The following is a 25,359-nucleotide window of genomic DNA, read 5'->3' as shown; positions in this document are numbered from 1 at the left end:
TACCACCGACTGGATTTTGAGATGTCTGGTATTTAGTAGGCCGCGTGCCCTTTTCTCAGTGACAATAAAAGTGGAAAATATTGTGAGGATTTCCCCCTGGTGATTTTGGATCCATTTCCACCAAGGATCATGGAAAATTGGCCCATAGTTTTTCCATAATACTGGTGACAAAGAGCACTAAAAAAACACAACCTCCTTGACAAAGTAAGAAACTCTTTGAGACACATCGGATGAGAAGACACGCGGTACTCGTCGGGTGGCCTGTAATTTTAAAATGGTCATTTGTCACTTCTTTCATGCCGTTTAGGAGTATTGCAATGAAAATGAGAACATTTGTCAGAATAAATAGGTTAATAGTGGGACTTTAACTGTGTTTTTTTTAAAGACTTAAAAGATTTTACACAATGTATTTGTCAATCGGCAAAAAACTGTCAACTACTTCAATAATCAAGTGACGGTTGACGTCATATATCAAGAGGCTCAGGGAAGTTGATGAAATAAAAATGGATGACCGTTAGCCCTAATACATGCATTTTAATACATTTCTCTATCTTAAAGACTTTGTTTGTGCTCGCGTGGAGGTTTTTGTTGGTAAAAAAAAAATAAACAGTGAACAGTAGTTTTTGTAAACTTTATTGTGAAAAATCAAACAGACTGCTAAGATCAATATATATATTGATACAATGTTAATGGCCAGTAGTTCTGTTCAGCTGCAATTGTGATTCTTGAACAATGTTGTCGGAAGTCTGCAGTTCATTCAGCCCACAGGACAAAGACAGGTGAAAAAGGACTGCTCTCTCTGAAGCCCTCCTGATCCTTATCTTGAGGTGTATAAAAAGAAAAGACTTCTTACTCTAAAAGTGAAATAAGAAAACTAAAAATACAAAACTTTGGTCTGCTTCCCTTGACTGGCTGCTTCGCAAATTCATTTCAGCCACAGAGGGCAGAAACAATCAGATGTTTAAAAACTTCAACAACAAAAATCTACAAAAACAGGTTAACCTTGCTCCTATTGAAGAAAAATAATATCAATGTCATCAAAATAGGAAAGTTAGCCCAGTACTCACATTTTGTCAGTTGCTTATATTGTAGCTGAACCTCTGCTCCAAAGGCACGGCAGCTTTTACCTCCCTTACGCTCACATCTTACATGTACAATGAAAAACAACAGAACGAACACACTGACCTTAAATACAGAGTTAATCAAAAAAAAAAAAAAAATTAAAAAAAATTGGAAAACAACTAGACAAGTTTGAGCTTACTGTGTAACAGCGATAAAGGACTTCCTTCATCAAGCGCTGATTAGCCCCTCCCCCATCTAATACCCTCCCCCAAATCAAATGTTCACTTTCCCCAAAGCTAAACCTTCAACTGCCCCAAAAACCTAGACTATCTTTGTACTCTGCACTCTGCAGCTTGTACTCGTGTGTGTGTGTATGTCATGTATGCTCTGTGTGTGTGTACACGTGCGCGTGCGCGTGTGTGCGTGTGCGTGTGTGTGTGTGCGTGTGTGTGTACGTAGTGCAGTGGGCTTCAGAGGCTGGTAGTTTGGGAACAGGAACTAGGGGCGTGCTAGTTTAGGTTCATGGGCCTTCAGTGTCCCGACAGCATCCTTCACTGCGTGATAGATGATGTTCTTCACCTGAGGAAAAGCAACAGGGCGCATTTGTTACGACAATGATGAGACACGGAAACTATATCCTGCCACGTAACGCTACCTCACACTGACTAGGGTCGGGTATTGTTTGAAATGTCTCAACACTGGTGTAAACATGATGCCCCAACAGACAAACAATACTTTTTTTTTCTTTTTTTTTTATTATTATTTAATTTAAAAAAAAAAAAAAACTCTCAAATGTTGATTTGACATAAGCAGTTGTTGCTTTGTCTATAAAACTGAGACACAAATGGAAAATTATATTATAGATCACAAACAGCCTGATCAAAGAAAATAGTAGAAATCTCAGTATCAATAAGCTTTCCCAGTGAAAACTCGCTGACATACTGCTGCATCATACTGGAGTACATGTGGGGATTGTGATTAACTTTGTCACTAAAAACATCTTCCTTTTTTTTAATCTTTTTAATAAGATACCCAAAGAAACCTGTTCTGCTTTTTTTTTTTGGTGAATTAACATTTATAATACAGCTGGACAATATATTGATATTACATCAATATTGTGACCTATTGAGACCAGATATTATCTTTTGATTTGATTTTTAACATAGTGATGAGAATTATTTCCTGATTTAAAACGCTGCATTACAGCAGTGTGATGACGTTTATTTTATCAGACTGTTCTAGCTGTTCTATTATTAATAATTTGTACTTTGATGTTTTATTATCAACAATTTCATTGTGTAAATAAGACCAAGAGTTATCTTTAACATATTGTCGCAATATCAAGATATTTGGTCAAAAATATTATGATGTTTGATTTTGCCCCAACTAATACTAATACTACAAATAATTTAGCAGAAGTCTTCCACCAGTGTGCACACATTTGAGACACATACACTTGCAGCATCATGGCAGTTGAAAAACTAGTGCTCTTAATGACACCTTCAACTGCTGTAGTGTCGTAGAAATACTTTCAATAAAAGGAAAGATTAATCCTGAACACCTGAATTCAAATTGTTAAAGAAAACCGATTTTTAAATAATAAAAAAAAACACAAGATAACATCCGATAATGAGTTGTATTGTACTGCCATTTTATTTTACCGACGATGAGTATTATATAACTTAAGACAATCCTTGCAATTGAACTAGATTTTGTAGATTTCAATTACTCTAAGCAACCACTAAACCTCCTCTGAACTGTAATAATGAGCAGATTATAAAAGGTGTGAACACAGTTGCATCAACTCTGGAATCCTACTTTGAAACAACACGAAACAAAGATCATTCTGTCGATGAAGGTGTTCAAATGTGACATGAAAACTACATGTAGAGAGAAAAGCACACCGACCTGTAGCTTGTCTTCGTGGTTGGTGTGAGTGGTGGACAGGTGCCTGAACTCCTGGGTCAGTCTGAAGCAGTGCCTCACATGCTCGGGAGACACAAAGTCCTCTGCCACCTTGATGCAGCTGTACAGGTTGTGCACCTGAGAGGGGGAAACATGCAACGTGTGCAGACATGCGTGTTGAATCGCGGGGCGCTCATAAGTGGCACATAAAGAAAAAGATTCTCTTCTGCGAACACAACTAGTCTGACCTGGTGTGGAGCTCCAGCGGGGATGAATACAGCATCTCCTAAGAACTGTACAATGGCCCAGCCCTGGACGCCATATTCTTCATAGAGCCTGCGGCGGAGCACCTGGTCCAGGTACCAGCTCTGGTCGTGAATGGGGTCGTGATCTGGAGGGTTCTCTTGACCTTGCTCTTCTCCCACCTGACACGGGGACGAATAAACGAAGGCTTAGAAAGGTTAAAGTGCTACGACGATTCTCCGCTGGATTCAAACTGGGGACAAAGCTGACTTTTATTCGTGCTTCACAATGACCTGCTGTTGACATCCAGATGTAGCTTCTCCCCCTTTTCTACTTACTCAATGACAATTTTGCCATCTGTATAAGTGAGGCTGTTTCCATTTGGCCATTTCAGCCCAGACATCTGGCCTGGCCGTGAGGCGGATCAAATAGTGGCCAGCTTTAGGCTGAGAGTTTCCACCTCGCATCAACATGCTCCCTGGCTGACCACCTGAGGTTGCATTTCAACCCCCGCCGCTGTTTATGCAAAGCGACACGTGGGCTACGTGATGAAAAATAACAAGTGAATAAGCACAAGAACAGGAACCTGAGGGCCATGACGTATTTCACGTTTGTAAATGTCTGAACACTGGAGTTTATAAGTAATCACAGCCTGAAATGTTCGGCTCCTTCGATGAATTCATTAATAATTGATTCACAGCACGTCTCCGCCGCGTCTCTCCCACTGTTACGAATGATGCGGGTCGAAAATAACACGAGATTAACGAAAAGGAAAAAAGCTTAACCCAGAGGAGGCTTTGGTGAAACAAGTGTCACGTGTTTTAATTCACTAATCAGCTGATTCATGACGTCAGCTTGCAGTAAGTTTCTCCTGCTGTCGGTCGGCTACAGTTCAGCTGATCAGCCGAATCACACAAGACATTAATTAAGAATAAAAGAAGAGCAGAAAGAGATCGGATCGGGTGAAAGACTGAATGGAGAAAAAAATAAAATAATGAAAAACGAATGAACCTGCTGTAACGTGACGGTAACACACCGGAGCTCCGGGTCAGATACCGACACAGGAACGCAGAGCTGCAATTATTTTAATTGATATTCAGGGGACGTCATGCTGAGTAGGCGGTCTTACAATGCGTCCTTGGGATGGACTGTGTTTCCGCTACTAAACCAATGTGGACACATGCGTGCCAGACCACCTCCGGACGCGTGTTTCCACCTGTACTTTTGCGGCCCACTTGTGGTCAACATCGCACATGTCCGGATTGAAATAGCCAAATGGAAACGGGGCCAGTGACCCTCACAACATGTGATTGAATATGTCACAATCACAGCTAACGACCGAACAGATTGTGGAATCTTTTGCTCGAGACACAAATCTACTGCTTGATTGCTGACCTTGCGGAGCAACTCTCTGATCTTCTCGGCGTCCTTGGCAGCATAGATGTGCCAGAGAGCTCCGGGTTTCTCCTTCCCCTCGTACACCCTCCTCTTCGTCATTTCATCCACGTCGCCCTCCTCAATGGTGGTCATGACCTCTGGAGACCGAACACAAGCAACGACACACACACACATGCAGGGCACCAAACAGTCATCAGCAGTGTCTCCATGACGACAAGAAGTTACAGTTGACGTTCTTCAAGCGGCCTCGTATAAACAGGTTTTGAGCTGTGATCGTTGATGATTCAACATCACATCTCTTCTTTTCTTAATTCCTATTTCGTGAATGACTAAACATATAATGCCTCAGATTTGGGACGGCAATTAGGATCTGTTAAATGTAAACTTCCTGTCTATCAGAGCATAAATGTTAAACAATGTACAGCCATCATACCGTTTGACAATAATACTACAAAGCTGTAGTTCTCAACTGGTAGCTCGTGACCTAGTTGTGAGGACGGCGGGATTTTGCGACGTAACAAGATTTATTCTGACGTGCACTAATTTTCTTGAGCTGCTCTTAAATTACTATTTGCAAGTGCATGATGTGATATGCCACAAGCCTCCCAAACAGCAGTCCTTTGTGCTCATCGTTTTCCCCCAAACAACTGTGACTAATTAATGCAGCCTTTGGCAAAGCATGAAAATGCCAGAGCAGGACTAGTACATAAAAGCCTCGTAGGTAACAGAACTGTTAATTCTAACAAATCATGAAAATTGTTTACATCTTAAATGTTTGGGCTGTGACTGAGGACAAATGTAGCCAGACCAGTTGAGAACCACTGGGGCAAAGAGGAGGACAAGTTACAGACTACACAATCACATTTACTGACACAACGTCCACATCCACAGCGTACTAATGATTTATAGAGCAGCTAAAACTACGACCTTCGAGTCCGCTGACCTCTCATTTTAGTGCTGATTGATCAGTGATTCACAAAGAGAAGTGGAAAGAAACACACGTTCAGGACGACTACGGAGGCTTTTAGTGGATCTTTGTCTTCCACCAACCCGAAGCTATTTTCTGCCCGTTTTCTCTTCGCAACCTAACCTGTGTGACCAGCGAGTTAACTCATTAACAAGGTGTGTGTGTGTGTGTGTGTGTGTGTGTGTGTGTGTGTGTGTGTGTGTGTGTGTGTGTGTGTGTGTGTGTCTGTCTGTGTAAACTGGCACAGTCATTCTTTTTTGGTCACTCATCCATGAATCCTTCACAGCTCTAAGTTTATTTGCCTACCGCTAGATACATTTTCTCCCTACATCCAACCAACCACAAATGGTGAAACACTCTTTTAGGGTCATCATGTTTACATGTAGTCACACTGAACATGTTAAAATGAAAAGGAGGTTAAAGGCAACAGAGAGAAAAGAAACCCCGAAGTTGGGGCGATCCGATAGTCGAGAGGTTAAAGCAGCAGTCATTCTGCTCTACGTGTATCGACCGCTCCAATAAAGACAAAATGCAAAAAGAATCCCGAGTGGTCAAGTGGCCCCCACTGGCCGGATTCGTAGCCACTTCAGTAAAGTCAAGCTAAACTTATATCAGATGAGGCAACTCGACAGTATTAAGAGAGTTACAGCACCAGTTCTAGTTGCCGGTTTTAGAAAGAGATCCTGCAATACTGCTGTAAAGAAGATCGCAACATACGCTGACTTTTCTTTTTTTTTACAGTGAACCAAACAAAGTTGGTATTAATACGGCTTCAGTGTCTGGTTTTCGGTAGCACGTCGGCGCCCCGTAATGAAAGGTGTGACGTGTCGGCATCTAGTCCTGCGCCATGCCCGACTCCCTTTCACACAAACGTCAGTCCGGCTCTGTGACTTCCTCGGTGGCGGCTTAATTGCAGAATAATAACATCCCCCCCCGTTCTGTGTTCGTACCTTTTGTGCTAAACGGCGAGGCGGAATAATGGTGCACCATTCCTGCCTTGAACAGGCTGTTTCAAAGGGGCTACTATAAACTTCAGCACAGATGGCTGTGGTGGTGCCGTTCTCTTCCCGCTGTCAACATTTGTCAGCTCTCTGCTCTGAAATGTAACCCGTGTGTTTCCTCTACCGACCAACGGACAGGCCGTCTTCACTACATCGCGTACACCAAAAAAAACCCGACAACAACAACCATAAATCAGCCTGAGGATGAAGGGCACAGTGAGCTCTGGTGCCCATAGACCATTTGAATTTGAATACCATTAAATTACAGAAGAATATTAGATAAGGGGTATTTGTCTCGATGAAATCCTGACGATACCCATCCCTAGTTGTGTGTGCGTGTGTGTGCGTGTGTGCGTGCGTGCGTGCGTGCGTGAGTGTGTGTGCGTGCGCGTGCGTGTGCGTGTGCGTGTGTGCGTGCTACGGTGATGAGTGAAAAGAAGCCAGCAGGGGAGTAGGGGTGTCTGTTCTAGATGTCCCTCATTCAAACTTTTCTCCACAGTTTAAGGACCAGAGCACTACACACCCACAACTAGCAGGAACTGAACTCCCAGTGTAGGAACTACAGAACCCAACAGCCCAACAGAACACATTTTCCAACACAACCCCGAACACCACATAGGAGGAGGACAGCGGATTTACAATACCATCTGTCAGTCAGTAAATTAAAGCTTTCGTTCGCATGGAGGGTTAAAAGAACATGCAACAACAGCAACCAAGGGATGCGTCTCAGTGCTCGGGCCCCTACTGCACAGATAATAACAAGAATGGAGTGGAGGAGTGAAGAAGGGGAGTTAGTCAGTAAGAGGAAGGACATGCTATTCAAGTGATACAACAAAGTCTACAGACCTGTGCGTCCAGACATAGCTGCCTCTGTGAATGAGAAATTTGACCACAATGTAAATGAGTGAGACCGACTAAAGGGTCTTTTCAGGGTCCTGTCTAAGCCAATCAAACCTGTAACTACTAAAACAGTCTTACCATGACGTTTGGGATTAAGTTGGGAGATATTGGTTAGATTGTTCCGAGAGGCATCAGATAAACGAGGGGAGTGACATCAAGTGTCTAAAACTCTTCTCTTCATGTAGAACTTAGATTTTATACAGTGTCTCGGATTTGGTCGATCAACTTGGAAGTAAAATTGCAATTAAAATATTTTTACATTATGAAATTGTGTCTTTTGGGAAGCAGTTATTTCAACTACATTTAGTTGCTCAATTAATGGTGAGACGCATTGTAATAAACGTATTTTCAATGTGTGTGAGAGAGAGAGAGAAAGCAAGACAGAAGGAGAGCATGTGTTTTAGTCTACCGACCTTGCTCCTGGTTTCCGTCTCCACGAGGGATGCCGACATACACCATGACGTTGACAGCATCAGACACATCCAGATGGAGGTTAGTGGTTCCCACCTTCCTGTCTTCAGACGAGATTAAGCCTAAAGATAAAAGAGTACGCGTGGAAGGGAGAGAGAGAAAGAAAATGAAGGCCAATATATATATATATATAGATACATATATATATATATTAGAAAAGAAATGAAGTCAGACCCAAACAATCCTTCTTACCATAGGCATTGTACATCTTGGGTCCAAGGTCAGGACGTACAAAAAAGTTGGGCAGGCGGGCTGCAAGGTTCAGACGACCATCTCTTTTTGTGTACTCAGGCAAAGGGAGGTTTTCCATTAAATCATCAAATCTGGAAAAAATATGAGACCATCAATTAAATGACTGACCTTACTCAAGTATGAATGAAAAATGTGTTTATACCTTGCAGATAATTCATTGTTTTGCAAAAAAATAAATCCTAAAGCTAAAATAAAATGGAAACAAAACAAAAAAATTTATATAGTTTACAAGGAAAATAACTAGTTCAAAAAAATGGTTTGGCATTTACGGTATGTGTGGGATTTCTGAAACCTTGAAGTCAAAATACTCAAAAATATGGTGTTATACCACAGGTGCTTTCCCTGCATGCCTCTACAAAGTGCAAACGTTACACAGCCAATGACCAACTTTAAACGATCCTGGTCCAAACATGCTGCATGCTTATTGCAGTGTTACTCGCAGGTTGAAAATTGACTTGTAGTGGTGGGGGGTGTGTGCATTCAGAGACTAATGCAGTTTAAAGTGGTGAGTGTAAGCCAGGTGATTTTCTGTACCAACAATTTACAGATGTCTCTTAACGCCTCAGGCAGGCTATTGGTTGATGCTAGCGAGCTGGCCGCGTAAAGACACGCCTCTCGTCCCTAACTCAGACAGGTGTGTAGCCAAAAGTCTGTTTGGAGGGAGAGAATTTACCCACGCTGAAGCGAAGTGAGTTTATCTAGCTCGACTGGTCGCCCAAGTAAAACCAAAATTGGAAACGCAGTACTGGCTCACACTGCTGATGATGAGATTTACTCCTGAGGTATCGCAATTGGGTTCAGAAGGAGTTTCTGATAATCGAGGCAACTCCTTCGGTGCCATAAAAGTACCAAAGTTCAGTACCCAGTCCTATGTGAGGTATGTTTACAGATATATGGTGTGAATACAATGATTGATGCACATGAGACGGCACAACTGAAAAACGTGGCTGAAACACTTTCTGTATAGATACAGCTTGGGACACAAAAAAAAAGCAACACGTTTTTGTGTTCCTCACCGTGTGGGCATCATGTCCCTGAAGTCTTCACCTGGCGGCCAATCCTTTAATTTTAATACCATGGGATTGCCGTCACTGTCTTGCAGTCGCTCTGTGCATTCACAGGAAATAAGTTAATGACATTTGACTTGCATCAGAAAAACACATGCTCGAAATAATACAGTTGGGGTGCACATGAATGTAAAAACACTATTAGATGGATTTAGGGAAACCGGGTTGGGTACTCACTGGAGATGACCTGAAAGCCGTCCCAGAAGTCTCGCACCTTCACATCAGAGATGATAGCGCAATTTCTGCAGTTGACCAGGTCGACGTCCTGGTCTCCAAACTCCTCACTGAAGGCCTCAGGCAGCCACAATTCACCTTTCAGACGTTTATGTATCCCCGACACCAACACAGGCTGGGCACAAAAGAGAGCAGATTAAATAAATCACAGCACAACATAATTCAGTGCAGTCAAATTTCAACCCATTCTTTCGTTCATGTGAAGAATTGAATTTTACTCATTGTGATTCTTACTTGTCCCTGCTTCCAGCACTCTCTGAAGATCTTCCAGTTGTTGCCGTTGCTGGGATCCTGTAGGCAAAGGAGTCGCCCATCACACAGCCAGGAGTGTGAGGTATGCGGTTCCAAAACACTAAGGCCCATTACTCCATCTTTGCGACCCCCCAACACACCGAGTTCGCCACCTTCAGAGGCCCCAGTGCGACGGCCCTCTGCCTTCTTGGTCTCAACAACCGAGGCGATGATGTGATCCAGGAAGTTCGGCAGGCTGCTCTTCAGCTTGTCACCCTAACAGACCAAAGAGGAGTTTTGAGTTACCACTTATGTACTTGTACAGTAAAAGCTTAATCTTTCATTTTGTGGAAGAGGTCCTTTTTTTTTTTTTTTTGCAGTTTACGCACTGGCATTTACAAAATATAACAAAATACAATTTTGGATCAGTTCGGTTACCCCTAATCTTTGTATTCTTAATATTCAAATTAATAGAACTGTGGATTTGCAGGGGAAATGTGATTTGACTTTATATTCTTATTCTTGCTGAAATGCAGCAGAATTAATTAGGTCTTTAGCATTACACTTTTCATGTGTGAAAAGACTGCATTGAAGTGCGAGTTGAACTAATAATATTTCGGCACAATAACTTGGCAAGTTCAGAAACTGATCTATGCTGATAAAATGTTTAGTCTAGTATATCTATCTACATTTTAAAAGACTTCGTAAAACTACATGGAATAATGAAAACTTAATACTTACGCCTGATGAGGTAAAAACAGAGGGGAATGGTACCCCACTGTCTCCAGGGCCCTGGGGCAGTTTGCCCGGTCCGGAGTTGAGCAGGTCCCGCAGACTGGACCCCTCAGGTTTAGACTGGACTATGCTGGAACCCAGTAACAGGCTGTTAAATAGCTTAGGGCTGGAAGCAGAAGGCTTTGACAGGGCACTGAGTGAGTCCAGGCCAAAGGGAGGCCGACTGTCTCGACTCATCATAGAGCGAAGTGAACCGGATTCTGGAAGATGGTAACAAGAGCATGGTGAGTGACTTAAAATCTCATACTGATTTAGACTTTTTTTTTTTTTTTTTTTATGCATCGAGATTATTCTGGCTCAACGTTTTCTATTTCTTTCTTACCTTTTGTTTCATCCTTGGCTTTTTGTGTGGCCAAGTCTGCCAGCCAGTGCAGAGCAGAGCTGTTGCCCTCTCCTGATGAGCGTGACTCCTTGGCAGAGGACTGAGTGAGGTTACAGGGGGAGGACGTACCACTGGTGGAGTTACTGGTACTACCTACACTTTCCCCACCCCCACTGTCTGCCGGTGCAGCTGTTTGTGTAGGTTCCGTTTTGATCGTTGACGTCTCTGCCTCAGATTTCTCTGATTTTGGGGCGGTGCCAATACCAGAGGCTGCGGCTATAAGGCCGCCCCCACTGCTTGTTGTAGACTGCCAAGACGAGCAAAAAGCAGAACATTAAAGTTAAACCGTTTTCAAAATGCACAAATATAAAAAGACTGATGTGACACAACTGTACCTGTGAAATCCCATTGGGGGCAGTAGGGCGCACCAGAGGCTTGGTGTGTCGACTTGCACAAGGACAATTGGCTTTAATACCCCACTTGCCTCTTGCAGAGTGCACCATGTCACCTATGTTATAAAGAGCTAAAGGAGAAAGGCAATAAAAGTCAATCATTACACCTCTTATTCTACCGGCGCAAGAACATATTGAATACTTGGAAGTTCATATGGTGGAGATTCATGAGTTTATTTTAAAATCATAATGTATACGTTACCTGTTCCAGGTATAATCTGTGTCGGCATGAGATTCTGTGGCTCATGAGGTTGCCCTTTGGCACACTTCAACCAGGAGAAAACATCATCCTCCGGAGATTCATCCACATCTGAAGGAAAGAATACACTGACCTGTGTGTCTTCAACACACTCAACACCTCTGGAAGTATTAACCTCACATACATGTATTTCTATTATTATATATATATAAAAATGCAATCAAATTAAACAAATTAGGTTACCACAATAACGCTGTATAAAGATGATAACTAGCTCCTTAAATGTGACTGTAATGACTCACCCTCCCTTGGCCTGTTCCTGCGGAGCCGATAGCAGTCCAGACACACTCCAAAGCCACACTTGCGACAAACCCAATGGATGTTGAACAGGGTGGTCTCACACACGTCACACATTTCTCTGACACCTCGCACAGCGCGTTTCCACGCCACTTTCTCTGAGGGACGGCACCAAAAATAACAGGTTATAAGCATGGTGGACGCTTCAGAGTGTTGATTAAAATGTAGAACAAATAAACACAGGACACAACTAAATGTGAAAAAATATGGGCTCCGTTGAAATCTGTGAAATGTCTCTCTACTCACGGTGAGGTTCCACCATCATCATGGCCTCCTTCTCAGACATGACCAACTGACAGAACTGGTCTCCCACGTTGGCCAGGATGTACTTGGAGGTATCGAGGTCGAGGCCCTCTTGGACAGCAGGTGCAGGCAGCCAAAGACCCATGGCCATGGAATCACTCTGCTGAGGACTCAGGAAGCCTTCCACACGCAGTACACCCTTACGAGTGAAAGCCAACCTGGTCGCCGACAAAAATGAGGTTAGTTTGATAACAAAGCATGATTCTGATAATTGCACAGCAAGACACTGTTGCAACCATTAGACAGAACAACATTTAATCTGCACCTTCTGAAGTGGAAGAAACGACAGGCCACGTTTGGGTCGTCGTCGTCATCGCTGTCGTCGTCTGTATTTCGATATTTACGGTAACGCTCCAGACGGCACTCGCGGCACTTGTGCAAGTGAGGGGCCACGTTGATGCAGGAACCATCTTGGAGGAAGGACTCACCAGACTGCTTCAGACGGCGCACCTTGCTCTGATCTTTTAGAACAGACTGGCCCACTGGAAGAGACAAGCTAGTGTTAATGCTGTTGCTGAACTAGTTTAAAATTCAGAGTTTGAAGTGGACAAGACTTACCTTTGAAAGGCTTGTTCCGTGGACGGCTCTTGGCAGCCCCTTGGACTTTTGTTTTCTGCAGAATGGCCCCATCTTTGGCAGGATGAGACGGCCCTCCTAGGACTTGGCCTTTCTCCAGACCCTCCTCATTCTCGCTCAGGTCCGACAGGTCACTGTTGCTGCTGGAGTCAGAGTCACGTTTAGACGATTGGCCTCTTTCTTCGAGGCTAAACTTCTGAGACTGGCTCTGGTCAAAGGACACGGGCACTTCCTCCATTTCACCCGGGCCAATGCTTCCAAACATGGGGCAGCCTGAGGTGGATGTAGGCATCTCTCCAACTTCTTGCTCCTCCTTTGTCACAGTCCCTTCACTCTGTAACCTCTGAGAGGAGGCTGGTGCCGGAGAAGAAGAAGGGCTGCCTGAAGCAGCTGCTGAGAGTGCTGGGAAAGAGGAAGACAGAATCCCCTTAGGTGGTTCTGCCATAGTGAACAGGTTTGGCTTGCTGTCCAAGGTTGGACCAGAGGTCTGCGTCTCAGTCCCACTGAGGCCAGCAAAAGATCTGTGAGAGGTTTTATCCCCATATGCCAGAAATGGATTAGCAGGCTCATTGGAGGCCTGTAGAAAAAGGTTCTTGTGGCTATCGGAAGAATTAAACCCAGACTGTAGCCCCAATCCCCCGACAGAAGTTCCATTATTACCGTTCTTCTTAGAAGCACTTTGGGCTCCAGAGGCTACAGCAAGACCACCAACGCCTAAGCCAGAGCTCTGTCCTCCTGCAGAGACCCCCATGGTCTGGAAGGCCGATGATGATTTGTTGAACACACCATTTCCCGTTGGATGGGCCTCAGGCACTTTGGGCTGCTCAGGCTTTTTCAGCCCTTCAGTGGAGGCTGCTGGCTTGAAAAGGCTTGGGGGCTCTTTACTCAGGCTCTCAGACACTGCAGTAAAGTAATTGGTGTCCTTGGACTGGGTCTGACCAGCAGTTAGGCTTGAGCTGGAGCCAGAATTCTGGGTCATGCACTGGAAAAACAGGTTTTGGTCTTGCTGAGACTGATTCTCATTCTTGGCTCCTCCAAAGCCGAAGCCAAAAGGCCTGGGAGTGTCCTGGGAGGCTGTGGTAGTGGTCGGCGCTCCATTGGTCTGAGAGGTAACATCTCCAAATACGGGAGCAGAGGGCACAGCTTGGGACAAACGAAAACCTGATGCTGTTTTGGAGCCCTGGGAAACAAAAGAATTTGGTAAAGTAAAATGATATTAAATACAGACTGCGATTAGTTTCAAAGGCATCATGTAAGGTTCGAGATATGTATCGTCTTACCTCGGTCTGGCTTCCCCAGGTAGGAGCTTTAGGACTAAAACCCACAGAGGCAGAGAGTGCCACACTGGGACCGCTGTCTTGTGACCAAGAAATGGTGACAGGCCCCGGGGAAACAAGAGCAGCTGTTTTAGAATAAGCTGACTGACAAGCCTCCTCTCGGTCTGGCTGGGGGGATGGGGAGGCCTTGGGGGCTGGAGCTCCAGGGACCAGGATTGGCATCTGGCCTAGTGAGGGAAAAGATGTGGTGGAGAAGGGGGAGGGGGCTGGTTTGAGGGGAGGAGGGGTGGGTGTGTGAGCGATGGTGGTGGTGGAGTCTGCTGCTCCCTGTGTGGGGAGGGAGCGACCATTTTCTTTGACGTTTGCAGGGTAGCGAGGAGGAGTAGCATTTGATTGATCCATCTGGAGTGAGGAGTTGGTGTTGGGGGACGACACTCTGCCCTGAGGAAAGGTTCCTTCTGAGGAGCTTCCGTTTTTGGTAGTGCTGCTTACTCTTTCACCAGCGTCTCCAGCCCAGATCCCCATCCCTTCCACTGGAGTTTTGTTGGAGTCACCACAGCTTTGTCCATCCGCTCCCACATCTCCTGCTCCTTTAAAACGTTTTAGGTTCAAGTCATCCTCACTTTCTGAAGCAGTCCTACGTCTGCGTCCACTATCTCCCTTCATTGTTTCACTGTCCTTCCTTCGCCGCCCATTCTTGCCAAGCTAAAAGGTGGAAAATATGAGAGAATAATCGGATTAGCACGTTTAAAAAAAATTCAACCAGTTCAACAAAATGTACAATCATTTAAATAGTATAGTTAGATTTATATGACAAGCCTACCTCCTCCTCTGTCAGCATGACATGTATCACACGGGGATCTACGATCTGATTTTCTTCTCCCTGCAGCAACAAAGTCTCATCGTGAAGCAGAACTCTTCCACACCATGACCACCAGAATATAATTATTAAAAACTAAATGTTATTTACCTTATCCAAGGTAATCTCCATGATGTGTGAGATAGGGTCGTGCTGTGAGACGAGCCCTGAGGCCCAGCACTCTTCAAACTCTGGCTGGTACACACGAACCCGGCGTCCTTGAATCGTGTATGAACCTAAGAACAGGAACAACGAAGAAAGGACCCGTTAGATTTTCACAGATTTAAGTGACAGTCAGGGGATGTAGAATAAATTGCCTAATTATTTTCAAAACACATTTCCCTCCTTGGTTACATCAAACGCAGGCACTTCTCATTGTGAAGTGGATACTACGGAGACGTAACGCCCCCCCCCCCCACAATACAGCCCAACAACTCCTCTGATCTCTTCTGTCTGGATAAGTGTTTAACTGACAAGAAGCTAACTGGATGTCTGAAACATTTCTTCACTTAAATTCTGACAAAACAAAGATTCTTGTCAGTGGCTCAGAAAGCCTGCATACGCAGACTAAGCCGTTTCTCTGTGCCATCACAAAAAAATATTTCGCCAGTTCATTGCTTTAAAGATGCAGAAGCTGTACTTGTATGCCTTTGTCTAATTGTATCCGATTGTGTGATTGTCTCCACAGGCTCCAGCTAGCGCAGAATGTGGCTGCTGGACTCTTGACTAAAACCAGGAAAGGAAATCACTTTGTGCTTTTAGCGTCAATACACTGGCTACCATTTTCTTTTAGAATTGATTTTAAAGCTCTTTAGGTGATTTGGCCTTATGTTTAGGATTCTTTACCAGCTGAATGATAAATGATTGCCTATGTGAACAGCTCATCTCCACTGGCAGCCACCCATGCTGAAGCTAAACCACCTCCATGTTTAAACAGATGAGGCGGTTTGCTTTGGGTCATAAGCTGATCCTTTTTTCTCCATACTTTGCTCTTTCCATCATTTTAATAAAGGTTGATATACAGTATCTCTGGTAGCTTGTTGCTTCATAGATGGTCTGTATCTATTATTTTTATTCGAAGTGAACCAAAGCATATATAACTGGGGTCTGGACTGTATGAAACTCAGAAGTTATAAAAGTACACTTGATTTGTGGATGCATGTGTTGCAAAAGTAGACCTGCAAATGATACTACAGAGGATGAACGTCTACCATGCAGTTCAAATAGGCGGTGGACATCAAATCTGTCTTTAATCCAGTTCACAGAACAAGTCTACAAGAATGCAACAAATCTGTCAGTGAATTGTTACTTCAGCATTAAATGACCTTTATGGTATCTGATTATCAGTCAGCGTAGGAAACTTAATGGGGTAAAGGGCAAAAATGCCTCAAGAAATCTCAGAATGCCTCTAAAAACTGTGATGAACAGACAAAAATTATTATATTTACAAGTTTAGACCAGTATCCTCATACTACATTAAGTCATCTTTTTATTGTCATTTAAGTTTGATTTCCGTCTCTAACCCACACTCACTCAGACAGCGCTTTTGTTCACACTACATACGATCATAACTCTGTTCGATATTGGGCCGAGATCAGGCAGGCCTGCACCAGCAGTGATAACGTTTTATGACACATAAATTCATAACACATAATAATAACACTCATAATACAAAAATTAAACAGTAATTTCTCGTTTCATAATTTGAACTAGCCTGGTGTTTCCCAGCGTGAAAATACGGCACTAGGCACGCTCCATAGAGAATTGTTTCCAGTCGTTGCATCCAGCTGGACACAGACTTCTGGTTAATTTCAAAACTATTGGAGCAGCCTTTAACTAATCGGCTTTTACCACCATTTGCAGCAAAACTCGACCACCGCCGCAATTACATTCACAAAAAAAACGCTCGACTTCAACGTCATCACACTTAGCCACCAACACTGGTCGCTGATTGGTCCGCCCTTCAAAATGGCTCCGAACTCCTTTCAACGTTACGCAGGAAACAGTGTTAAGCCAAAACACCCCGGAGAAAACATGGTTGAGTCGTACCCTTCCTGAAGATCTCCTGCAGTTCAAAGTCGGTACGCCAGCTGGAGATGGCAGCCTGAAGAGAGGGTTGCTCCAAAAGCAAAGGATGTCTTGCATCTTTATCGACCTGCATAAGGATACAAACAAAACTGTCCTGAAATTGTTCCGAGAAATACCCTCAACAATTTGACCCTTATAAAAAAAAATTATTAGTTTTCTGTCAATTAACTGGTTAACAGTATTAAATCAACAAACACTGCAAAAATAAACTAACATACCTCAAACTTCTGAATAGTTTTATTATCAGGCAGGAACTCAAAATTCTTGTTTCCAAAATACTCAACAGGAACCAATGATCCCAAACCCACTCTGTCCACTAGTGAGCGGAAGACCTGCAGAAAAACACACCACCATGTTGTTATTTGAATTTCGGCATAGATGTTTATAAAGACTTCATTCAGCTGAACAACAAAGGAGTAACAGGAAAACATCAATTCAAAAGCTCAAAAATATGCATGTATTTGGATTGGAAAAATCTATTTTCCTACAAATTTGACTTTTTTTTTTTTTTTGCACTTGATGATAGCTGGATGTATTGCAAGCCTCGAGTCATGATATTCCCGTAAACTGTCACATGGAAAGTTAACAGTCCGCAGACCTCAGGATGGTTAGCTGACTGATTATATAGAAATTCCCTCCATGAGTGGGATAGGCTGAAAAAAAAAAGACTCACTGCACATTTGATCTGACCGCCATCATTTCTGCCTACACGGTATGAAACCGTGGAACTTGAGTGAACAATGTGTGGACCCTATATTCAGACTGTACTTGCCATCGCTGTAAGGGAGGGGCATTTCTTTTTTTAAGAAGACATAATTATGATGCCTTGCAAATACTATATATATATACATATATATATATATATATATATATATATATATATATATATATATATACATATATATATATATATATATATATATATATATATAGATAGATATATTAAAAACATAGTTATGTCTTGTTTGATGTAACTGAACCATCAAGAACTTAACTGAACACAGTAAAAATTGAACTGATTTTATTAATGAAATTGAATCAATCTTGAAATTAGAAGATCAGTGCCAATATTTAGCCCTCAGTGTTCACCATTTTAAGTAAGTCATAAGTGATTGTTCACAGCATCTACAAGGTCATCTTAACTGACTTCAGACATGAGCCTTACCTACAAGCCCTCACAAATAACTATCAAAAAGGCCGCAGACAAGACTGAAATAATTATAGCTCGAAGTTTAGCTGGGGTTGTGACTATGGTTTTGAGAGATGAAGTGTTGCAGGCCATACAAATATTTTTCCAATTTATCTCAATAACCCCGAAATAATGTTCATTTAGATACAAGTCACATAAGATATTCACGTATCAATTTGACCCAAAGTATGTGCACCACATTGTAAAGCCAAATGGGCACCCTATTTCCCATATACGGAGGTAGCCCGGACCATTTCAATGGTTAATTTGTGTGCATAATTTAATAATTTTACTCCTGCTGTGCAGCTGGGCACTCACCAGAGCAGGCCAAGGTGTGGCTGATCCTGCAGCTCCCGTTGTCCCGGTACCCTCGCTACGACTGGCCCAAACGATAGAGTCTTCTATCAGCACAGCTTTCACCCCGTCATCGTACACCTGCACCCAAGAACACCTCTGCGAAGCATTCTCAAACTCCACAAATACCTGCAGTCGGTGAACACAAAGAAACACGAGATAAGCAAGAGGACTGGAAATAGATAAAAGACGACACAACTTCCACTTTTCCAACTCATGCTACAGCTCTACTATAACTGGTTAAGTTGCGGACGGTAGCCAGTAGTTTTTACAATATCACTTCCAAAAGGTGTCGTGAAAACCCTGCAGAACTCTGATTGGTCAGAGAGAACGGTCACAAGTCGTCTCTCCCTGTTTAGCAGCCAAGCTAAAATAGTGGCTGCATTTTGTGTTATGCTGAAGGTGATAAATTCACTCACCAAAATCCACAAAAGTACCAAAGTACCAGAAGCGAAAGAAGTCGAGTTGCGTAGAGCCAACATCATGTTAAAGCAAATATAGCAAATCAAATAGATCAAACAGGCAGACCAACATGGAAAAAATATATTATTGTATATTACATCACTGTTTATTCTACAGTCTATACATAACACATAGTATAGTCAATTTATTGTTCCAATATTAGTCTTCTCAGCTTTATTTCATTTAGCCTTTTTAGTTACTGTACCCTTCACGTGTATTTGGTTTCTACCTCATTGTTTTTGTGAAGTGGGTGGTGTAACACTGTAATCGCTCTTAGCTAACATTTTAAGGTTAAAATAACACAACACTAAAAAAGAAGACCAGATTGCTGCTGTTGTTGGACAGGCAAGCTACTCTCTGCCAGTGCAGACAGTAACACCGATCCTCCTCAGCGGCCAAGAGGTCAGTAGACGCGTCCCTCAAATGTAGTCAACGTGCAAAGCAATGCCTGAGAGCACCAGAAACCCCCTCTGAAAGAGCATTTCGTAACTATAATAATATTTAGTCTCATTGCAGTACTACCAGATAAGGAAACTTTCCAGTCTGCGCTGTTTATGTCATCGTTTTGCTTGTAAACCTTTCACCCCGTCATCGTACCATTTATAACATTGTGACAGAATCTGTCTACAAATACAGTAAAGTTTGTGTTGCTGGCGCGATCATAAATCATACAAAAATTTGCATTGTGCACATTAAATGCAACCCAAGCTTCAGAGTGGCCCAGGACTGCTAGAGGATAAAACTTTGAACTGGGATGAGTGACTGACTTACATTAAACTATCTTAAGAAGAGTGCCCGTTAATCATTTGTCACCAAGCTTGTTTGGTTTCAAGGAAAAAGTTGATGATTAGTTTAGTCAAAATAATACAAAACTCTAAAAGAACATTTGGCTGATGGCATCAAACACGAGTCTATTGTTGCTGACTTTAGGCAAATTATATCAATTTAATACAGTATGCATACAGCTCAGACGTGTTTAAACTCGGGGTGGGAATTTCATGGCATGTTATTGATTAACACCATCCATGAAAGTGGGCAACAAATAACCCTCCTGCTTCACTTAATAAGGACAAAAAAATAGCTAGCGAGGAAATGAGAAATACATGAAATCAAAGTAAAAACTTACATTTCGTTGTTAGTTATCTTACTACGGTTACTCGCTTAGGCAAACAAGCAAACTATTCTACGGGGAACAAACTTGCTGAGGTAAGATCAAGGAGGATGCTCAGACTTCAGGTGCTGATGTACTCCCACAGTTCAGGAGGATTCCCTAAACTTCGCAGTCAAAACGTGTTCGAGATGCATCGACAGTTAGATGTGGTGGTATATGATCATTACCTCCCAAAAACAAAAAGGGCCCCTAATACTCGATAATCCACAGATCTCCATGTGCATAGTTCTAATAGGGACTATATCTTCAGCAAAATACTTACAAGGAAAACTGTGTAAGTGGATCATTACTTACAGACAATTTGTCGCCCATGTCTTTTTTCAGGGTTGTGGGAGCCACAACTGACTGCATGAGTAGACTGCATTTGGATCTCAAGCGTATAAAACACAAAATATCTGCTGGGCTAAACAACTTTGCAGGTAAATGAAAATATACATTCTTCTTTTTCTTCAGGGGAAGACTACGCAAAGCACCCGTTTCAAGCAAGTAGTGTTTGGCGAGCTGGCTTTAAATGATTAATCAATTAAAAAGCCCTCTCCCTGGTCCAAAGTAAAGCGTTTTGTGAACTGATATGATATTTCCATTTTCCACAATTCATATTTCCCAAGGCAACAGTAAAAGTTAACCAATGAACAGTCATTTCAATTCTCCATCAGGTATTACTGCATTTTGCTGTATATGTTTACAGAGTTAAGTACCATAAGGTGGTTGCATAGTATTAAGTCGGGGTTGGGTAAAATTGACAGAATTATTCTTACCCCATAATTCAATAATATTTAAGGGTTCATCACAACATGTCACGTTAAAAATTGTTATGATTCACTCTGAAAACTGAAAAACTCTTAACACCATTCAATTTTAATCAACAAAGTCACAAACAGGAAGTGTTAGTGGTGCAGAGATAAATCAAAACAGTGTTATTTTGCCCGAAACGTAAACCGATTTTTTTTTTTTTTTTTGGAAAGCCATTGTGTCCACGTTCTTATTGATCCACAGTGGTGCTCGGTCCCACAACAAAACTGTTATCAGATGCCGCGTGCAGGGAATTCTCCTTTTGATTGGAGCATTTTGCCCTGATTTGTTTCGGGCCAAACCAGCAAAGAGATGGGATTCCCCCACCTGACATAACATTTCCTGTAAAAGCAGTCAGCGGCTGTTCGTGACAGCTTTATATCCATGCAAAGGAATTAAATAAAAGAATCTTAATATTAAAAGGTGCTGCAATTAGTCAATGTATCGATTAGTTGATTTATGTTTATACAAAAGCACCAGATATTAAGACTGAACTGGAAACGGTCTAAAGAGCAGAAAATGTTTCTACTTTCTTTAAAATGGTATAATACGGTGTGAATGCACTAAGGACACGTTGAGATGTGATCAGAGCACATTCAGAGGAGCTCCTGGATGCATATGGCAGCATTCTCGTAGCAGTGTGTACGCAAATGTGTCCTCTGCCACACAATTGATGCACTCGACATAAACAGAAGTACGTACTTAAGACCAAAAGTGTCATATCTAGCTAGAAGAAGCCAATTGTTTTGATTACTTCTTCTAATTTTCAGCAGAAGCTGCACGCAAACGCATTTCTGCCTCTTGTCGCTTAAAAAAACAACAACAAAAATACACATTTGGTTTTCGCAAACAGAAATGACGTGAGTGGGTTTTTTTGCATACAGAATGGCGAAGGGGGATCCAATCCAAAGCGACCACTTGAAACACATGTGGAGAACGATTTTTATGTCCACTTGTGATCGCATCACCCAAGACGCATGTTCGTGACCGGTGTGAAGACAGCCAAAGACGCTGGGAAGCAAGAATCGAGATGATACCTCCAAACGCATTATTTTATTGATATAACTGGATTATGACCCGGCAGTATTCAATACACGCGTACAATCTTCCAACCACAAATATCCACCGCCATCCTCTTTATTAACCACTGAGTCGAGCCTCCTTGCAAAGTTTCTTTAAAAGTTTTAGCACATAAGGATTTTTTTTTTTTAATTTTTCTTAATGCAGCCAGTTGTCACAAATTATTTTTCAAGCTCTTTAAAGTCAGAAAATTGCCATTTGTCCCAATAGTTTGAGGTCAGTCAGTCAGTTGTGTAGGGTGGTGGGAATCACAAGAGTAAACACAGACCAAACTGAATGACCCCTGGTGGCCCATGACATGCTGTATACATTGAACAAATGAAATGATTAACAAATGAACTGGTGTGTAGTCGTGCATGTCCTTTGGTTGTATTGTTTGTTATTGTGAGTATAGGCTGGGAGAGAAGCCGTTTCTGACTCTCTACCTTTGTCAAAGTAAACCTAAAACCTAACTATGATCACACTGATCATGTTGTCAATCGAAAACGAGGGCAGGGCAGAACAATAATTTGTTGCACAGATAAGAGTTTCTTAAGCCCTATTCCCACATTCATATTCATGTTTATCGCACCTGGCAAATATCAGTTTTGAAGGGTGAACACCTTCTTAACTATATAAAAGGTGAATCATTTCTGTTTGACTTTTGCTATTTCCAACAAATAAAAAGTGCAATTCTGCAACAACACTCAACGGTTTGACTCATTGTTTTCCTAAAATTATACAAAAGCAAAGTGGACATTTACAATTATTGTATTTATCACTTTAGATTATTTTCCAAAAAAGGGCACGTTTAGTTCAATTCAGCGAAATGCTGTAAATCACTGTTTAATCATTTGTATATTTAAGCCCTATACAACTTTTGAAAAGTGCTGGACAAATAAAGCGTTTTTTGTTAGTTTAAATAAATATTTGTTGAACTTTCCAGCTGTCTGCTGTTCTAATAGTACCCTGCTGTTCGGCTATTGAGTGTAACTGTCATGTAGGTCAACCACCACCCCATTTTTTTGTGTGTGGTTTTTTTTTTACAAATCTCGCTCAATTGTCTCCGCAATGGAGCAGCCCTGCACAGTGCGGACTCGACATGCATTGCATATTACTTTCACTCATTCAAAGTTTTATTTAGATTACCACCTCGTCCGATAGTCTGAACATTAAAGATGTGGACCCTATATTAAAGTCGAAGGGATTCCCGGTTCGCCCTCATATGAACTTATAAGCCTTTAACTGGTCTAACTGCGATGGTTCCCATCACCGAGCACCTATTTCTGTTATTCACTAGTTGCCGGCGATTTGTTACAATATCGTGAAAGCTTAGTTAGCTCTGACACAGCTGTGCTTCTCAAATGATTGATACAGCTCAAGGTAGATGTCATGAAGCTAAAAAAAAAAAAAAAAAAAAAGCGAACAAAGCGAAGGCCGGAAAAATCCCCGGCCTCGAGTTTAGCTTCGACCTCACCGCCTGGCGACTTGCGGCGCTGCGTGAGCTTAGCGTTGACTAACGGCAAATGTACCAACGCTGACGGTTAAAAACGAGTTAAGTGGGGTAGAAAGCACACGGAGCAGCAAGTACACGTTGATTATAGATTAACTGGCGGGTTATTTAACGACGCAGTACGACACCAGCTGTATGTAAACACTGACCGTCAGCCCTGCAGCAGCGGTTGTTGTTGTCGACTCCCCTCCGCTAACCTCCGGGGCGGCCAGGCCGATGACGCTCACTGCCCGCACAGTTCCGCGTAGCCAGTCCCGGGCCCAGGCAGCCTGCTCCGGCTCGGATCCGTTCGCGGACCTGCCGTCGTCTAGAAGCAAAAGCAGACGCTTACCTATCAATTCGAGAGAGTCCCCCATGGTTTGCTCACAAGGCTAGCCGCTGTGGTGAGAGCAGCCACCATGAACGGCGTGAACTTCTCCGCTCGGGATGGGAACTCGAGCGGCCGCTAACGTCAGCGGACGAGCCGCGGACACACGCAAAACCGCCTCGGATTCAACGTCGGTGCTCGAGGGAGTTCGTTTGGGCCGCTTTTGCACGCGGCGGACACACGGCGGCGGACCCGAGTCCACGCCAGGAATTCACCCCCGTCGAAATGTTATTGTCCTCGGCGTTAACGCGACTATCCTGCTCCGTCCGCCATTGAGCGCTGCAACAATCAAACGCACTCCTCGTAGACAAGCAGCACTGCGGAGACGCGGAGAAAGAGTGCGGAAACAGCGACCTCTGTTGGCCGAGTGGCGGAGCCGCGCGGTGAGCGCGGCTTTATCTCTGGGTTTTCCGCAGTGTTCACCAGAGGTGGACCACTACGCCTGAAATAAAGACATATGGTGAAGTCAATTCAATGGAATAATGTATTTCCGTTCAAGTCGATCCAGGAGCCTACTGGGCTTTTGAGACTGATCCACATGTTGATATTTACTAATTACAGAGATCAGTATGAAACAACATATCGATTTTTTATTTTTTTATTTTTTATTTTTAATTTTTTTTAATTCTAGGAATAAACGTATAACTTATATCTACCAACCAGTTTGGATCAAATCTCTTTTTCAATGCTGACCTTGATAAGAAGGCAGCAAAGTTACATATCAAAGGCACGCCAATTACATACTTACATTAAAATACAAATCAGGACATTAAACGAGGAACTAAGCAATAGCTCGCGTTTACACATCACAGAAGAGGATAAATTCATACTAAAAGTGTGGCAAAATAAATTTGATTTTAAAGCAAGATCATTTTGTGGTAAAAAAAAAAAAACAACAATGGTTAGCTTTGGTCTAATACTGGTTAAAGAGGTGATAGTTTATCCTGCAGGTTATTCATTCCAAGATCAGTCTCAGTTCCCAGAAGTGGCCCCTTTTTGTTAATGATTCTTTGAAATTACCTGAGTATCTATTATTAATTTAATAATTTAATAATTTGATCTAGTAATGTGTGGGAAGCCACAGTCATATTAAACAACGCCAAAGAAAAGAAAACAATAAACGTATCATTTGTTTACCTTTTCTATGTCCTCTAAGATTTTGTGTCATTATTATCATTTATATCATTACTATTAGTTGTAGTAGTAATAGCAGTACTAGTACCGCTTGCTGCAGCAGCATGATGGTATTAATATTGTTGTTGTTGATTGTGACCACTAGGAGGTGCTACAGCGCCACAAACTCTTCGTTGAAGTGCAGTGGGCAGTCAGTATTTCAAGGGTTCTTGTGCCATAGCAAATACCAGAAGCTTAGGGCCAAAAGGCACCGAGTTATCACAGTTTTAAGAGGGAATATATATACATACATATTTATTTCATCATTTTCATCTATAAACATGTAAATTTGTGACCTCTTTTTTAGAAAATGTAAGGCA

General features: G+C 42.5%; 1 protein-coding gene across 2 annotated transcripts; it reads right to left on the bottom strand.

Annotated features, from left to right (window-relative positions):
* Positions 1-617: 617 nt before the first annotated feature.
* On the bottom strand, positions 618-24,192 carry kdm3b (lysine (K)-specific demethylase 3B). 2 transcript variants are annotated; one of them, XM_069170911.1, is made up of 25 exons: positions 23,649-24,192; positions 18,467-18,631; positions 17,178-17,291; positions 16,921-17,026; positions 14,983-15,107; positions 14,836-14,895; positions 14,016-14,717; positions 12,718-13,915; positions 12,425-12,641; positions 12,103-12,317; positions 11,802-11,954; positions 11,503-11,610; positions 11,244-11,371; positions 10,849-11,155; positions 10,473-10,726; positions 9,735-10,007; positions 9,444-9,615; positions 9,216-9,306; positions 8,140-8,270; positions 7,890-8,009; positions 7,423-7,446; positions 4,606-4,745; positions 3,216-3,392; positions 2,971-3,105; positions 618-1,641 (listed from the first exon to the last, which is right to left on the bottom strand). In XM_069170911.1, exons 1-25 carry the CDS (start codon positions 23,853-23,855, stop codon positions 1,561-1,563), a joined length of 5,403 nt encoding a protein of 1,800 aa, XP_069027012.1. In that variant the 5' UTR covers positions 23,856-24,192; the 3' UTR covers positions 618-1,560. The 2 variants fall into 2 exon arrangements, with proteins under 2 accessions (XP_069027012.1, XP_069027013.1); XM_069170912.1 differs by lacking the exon at positions 7,423-7,446.
* Positions 24,193-25,359: the final 1,167 nt, after the last annotated feature.

Source organism: Embiotoca jacksoni, unplaced genomic scaffold, assembly GCF_022577435.1.
Source record: "Embiotoca jacksoni isolate LCO1_2020_lvr unplaced genomic scaffold, fEmbJac1.0.p SCAF_5, whole genome shotgun sequence".
NCBI classification, from domain to species: Eukaryota; Metazoa; Chordata; class Actinopteri; family Embiotocidae; genus Embiotoca; species Embiotoca jacksoni.
Note: the sequence above shows the minus strand (reverse complement) of the source record. Positions and strands in the feature narration are given on the sequence as shown.

Bases quoted from the DNA above. Each gene is read 5' to 3' on its own strand.
- kdm3b (XM_069170911.1), bottom strand. From the start codon at position 23,855: ATGGGGGACTCTCTCGAATTGATAGGTAAGCGTCTGCTTTTGCTTCTA. The intron at 11,611-11,801 runs GTGAGTCATTAC...TCTTTCCTTCAG, and splicing joins CAGGAACAGGCCAAGGGAGG to ATGTGGATGAATCTCCGGAG. The intron at 7,447-7,889 runs GTCGGTAGACTA...TCTCATTCACAG, and splicing joins AGACGGAAACCAGGAGCAAG to AGGCAGCTATGTCTGGACGC.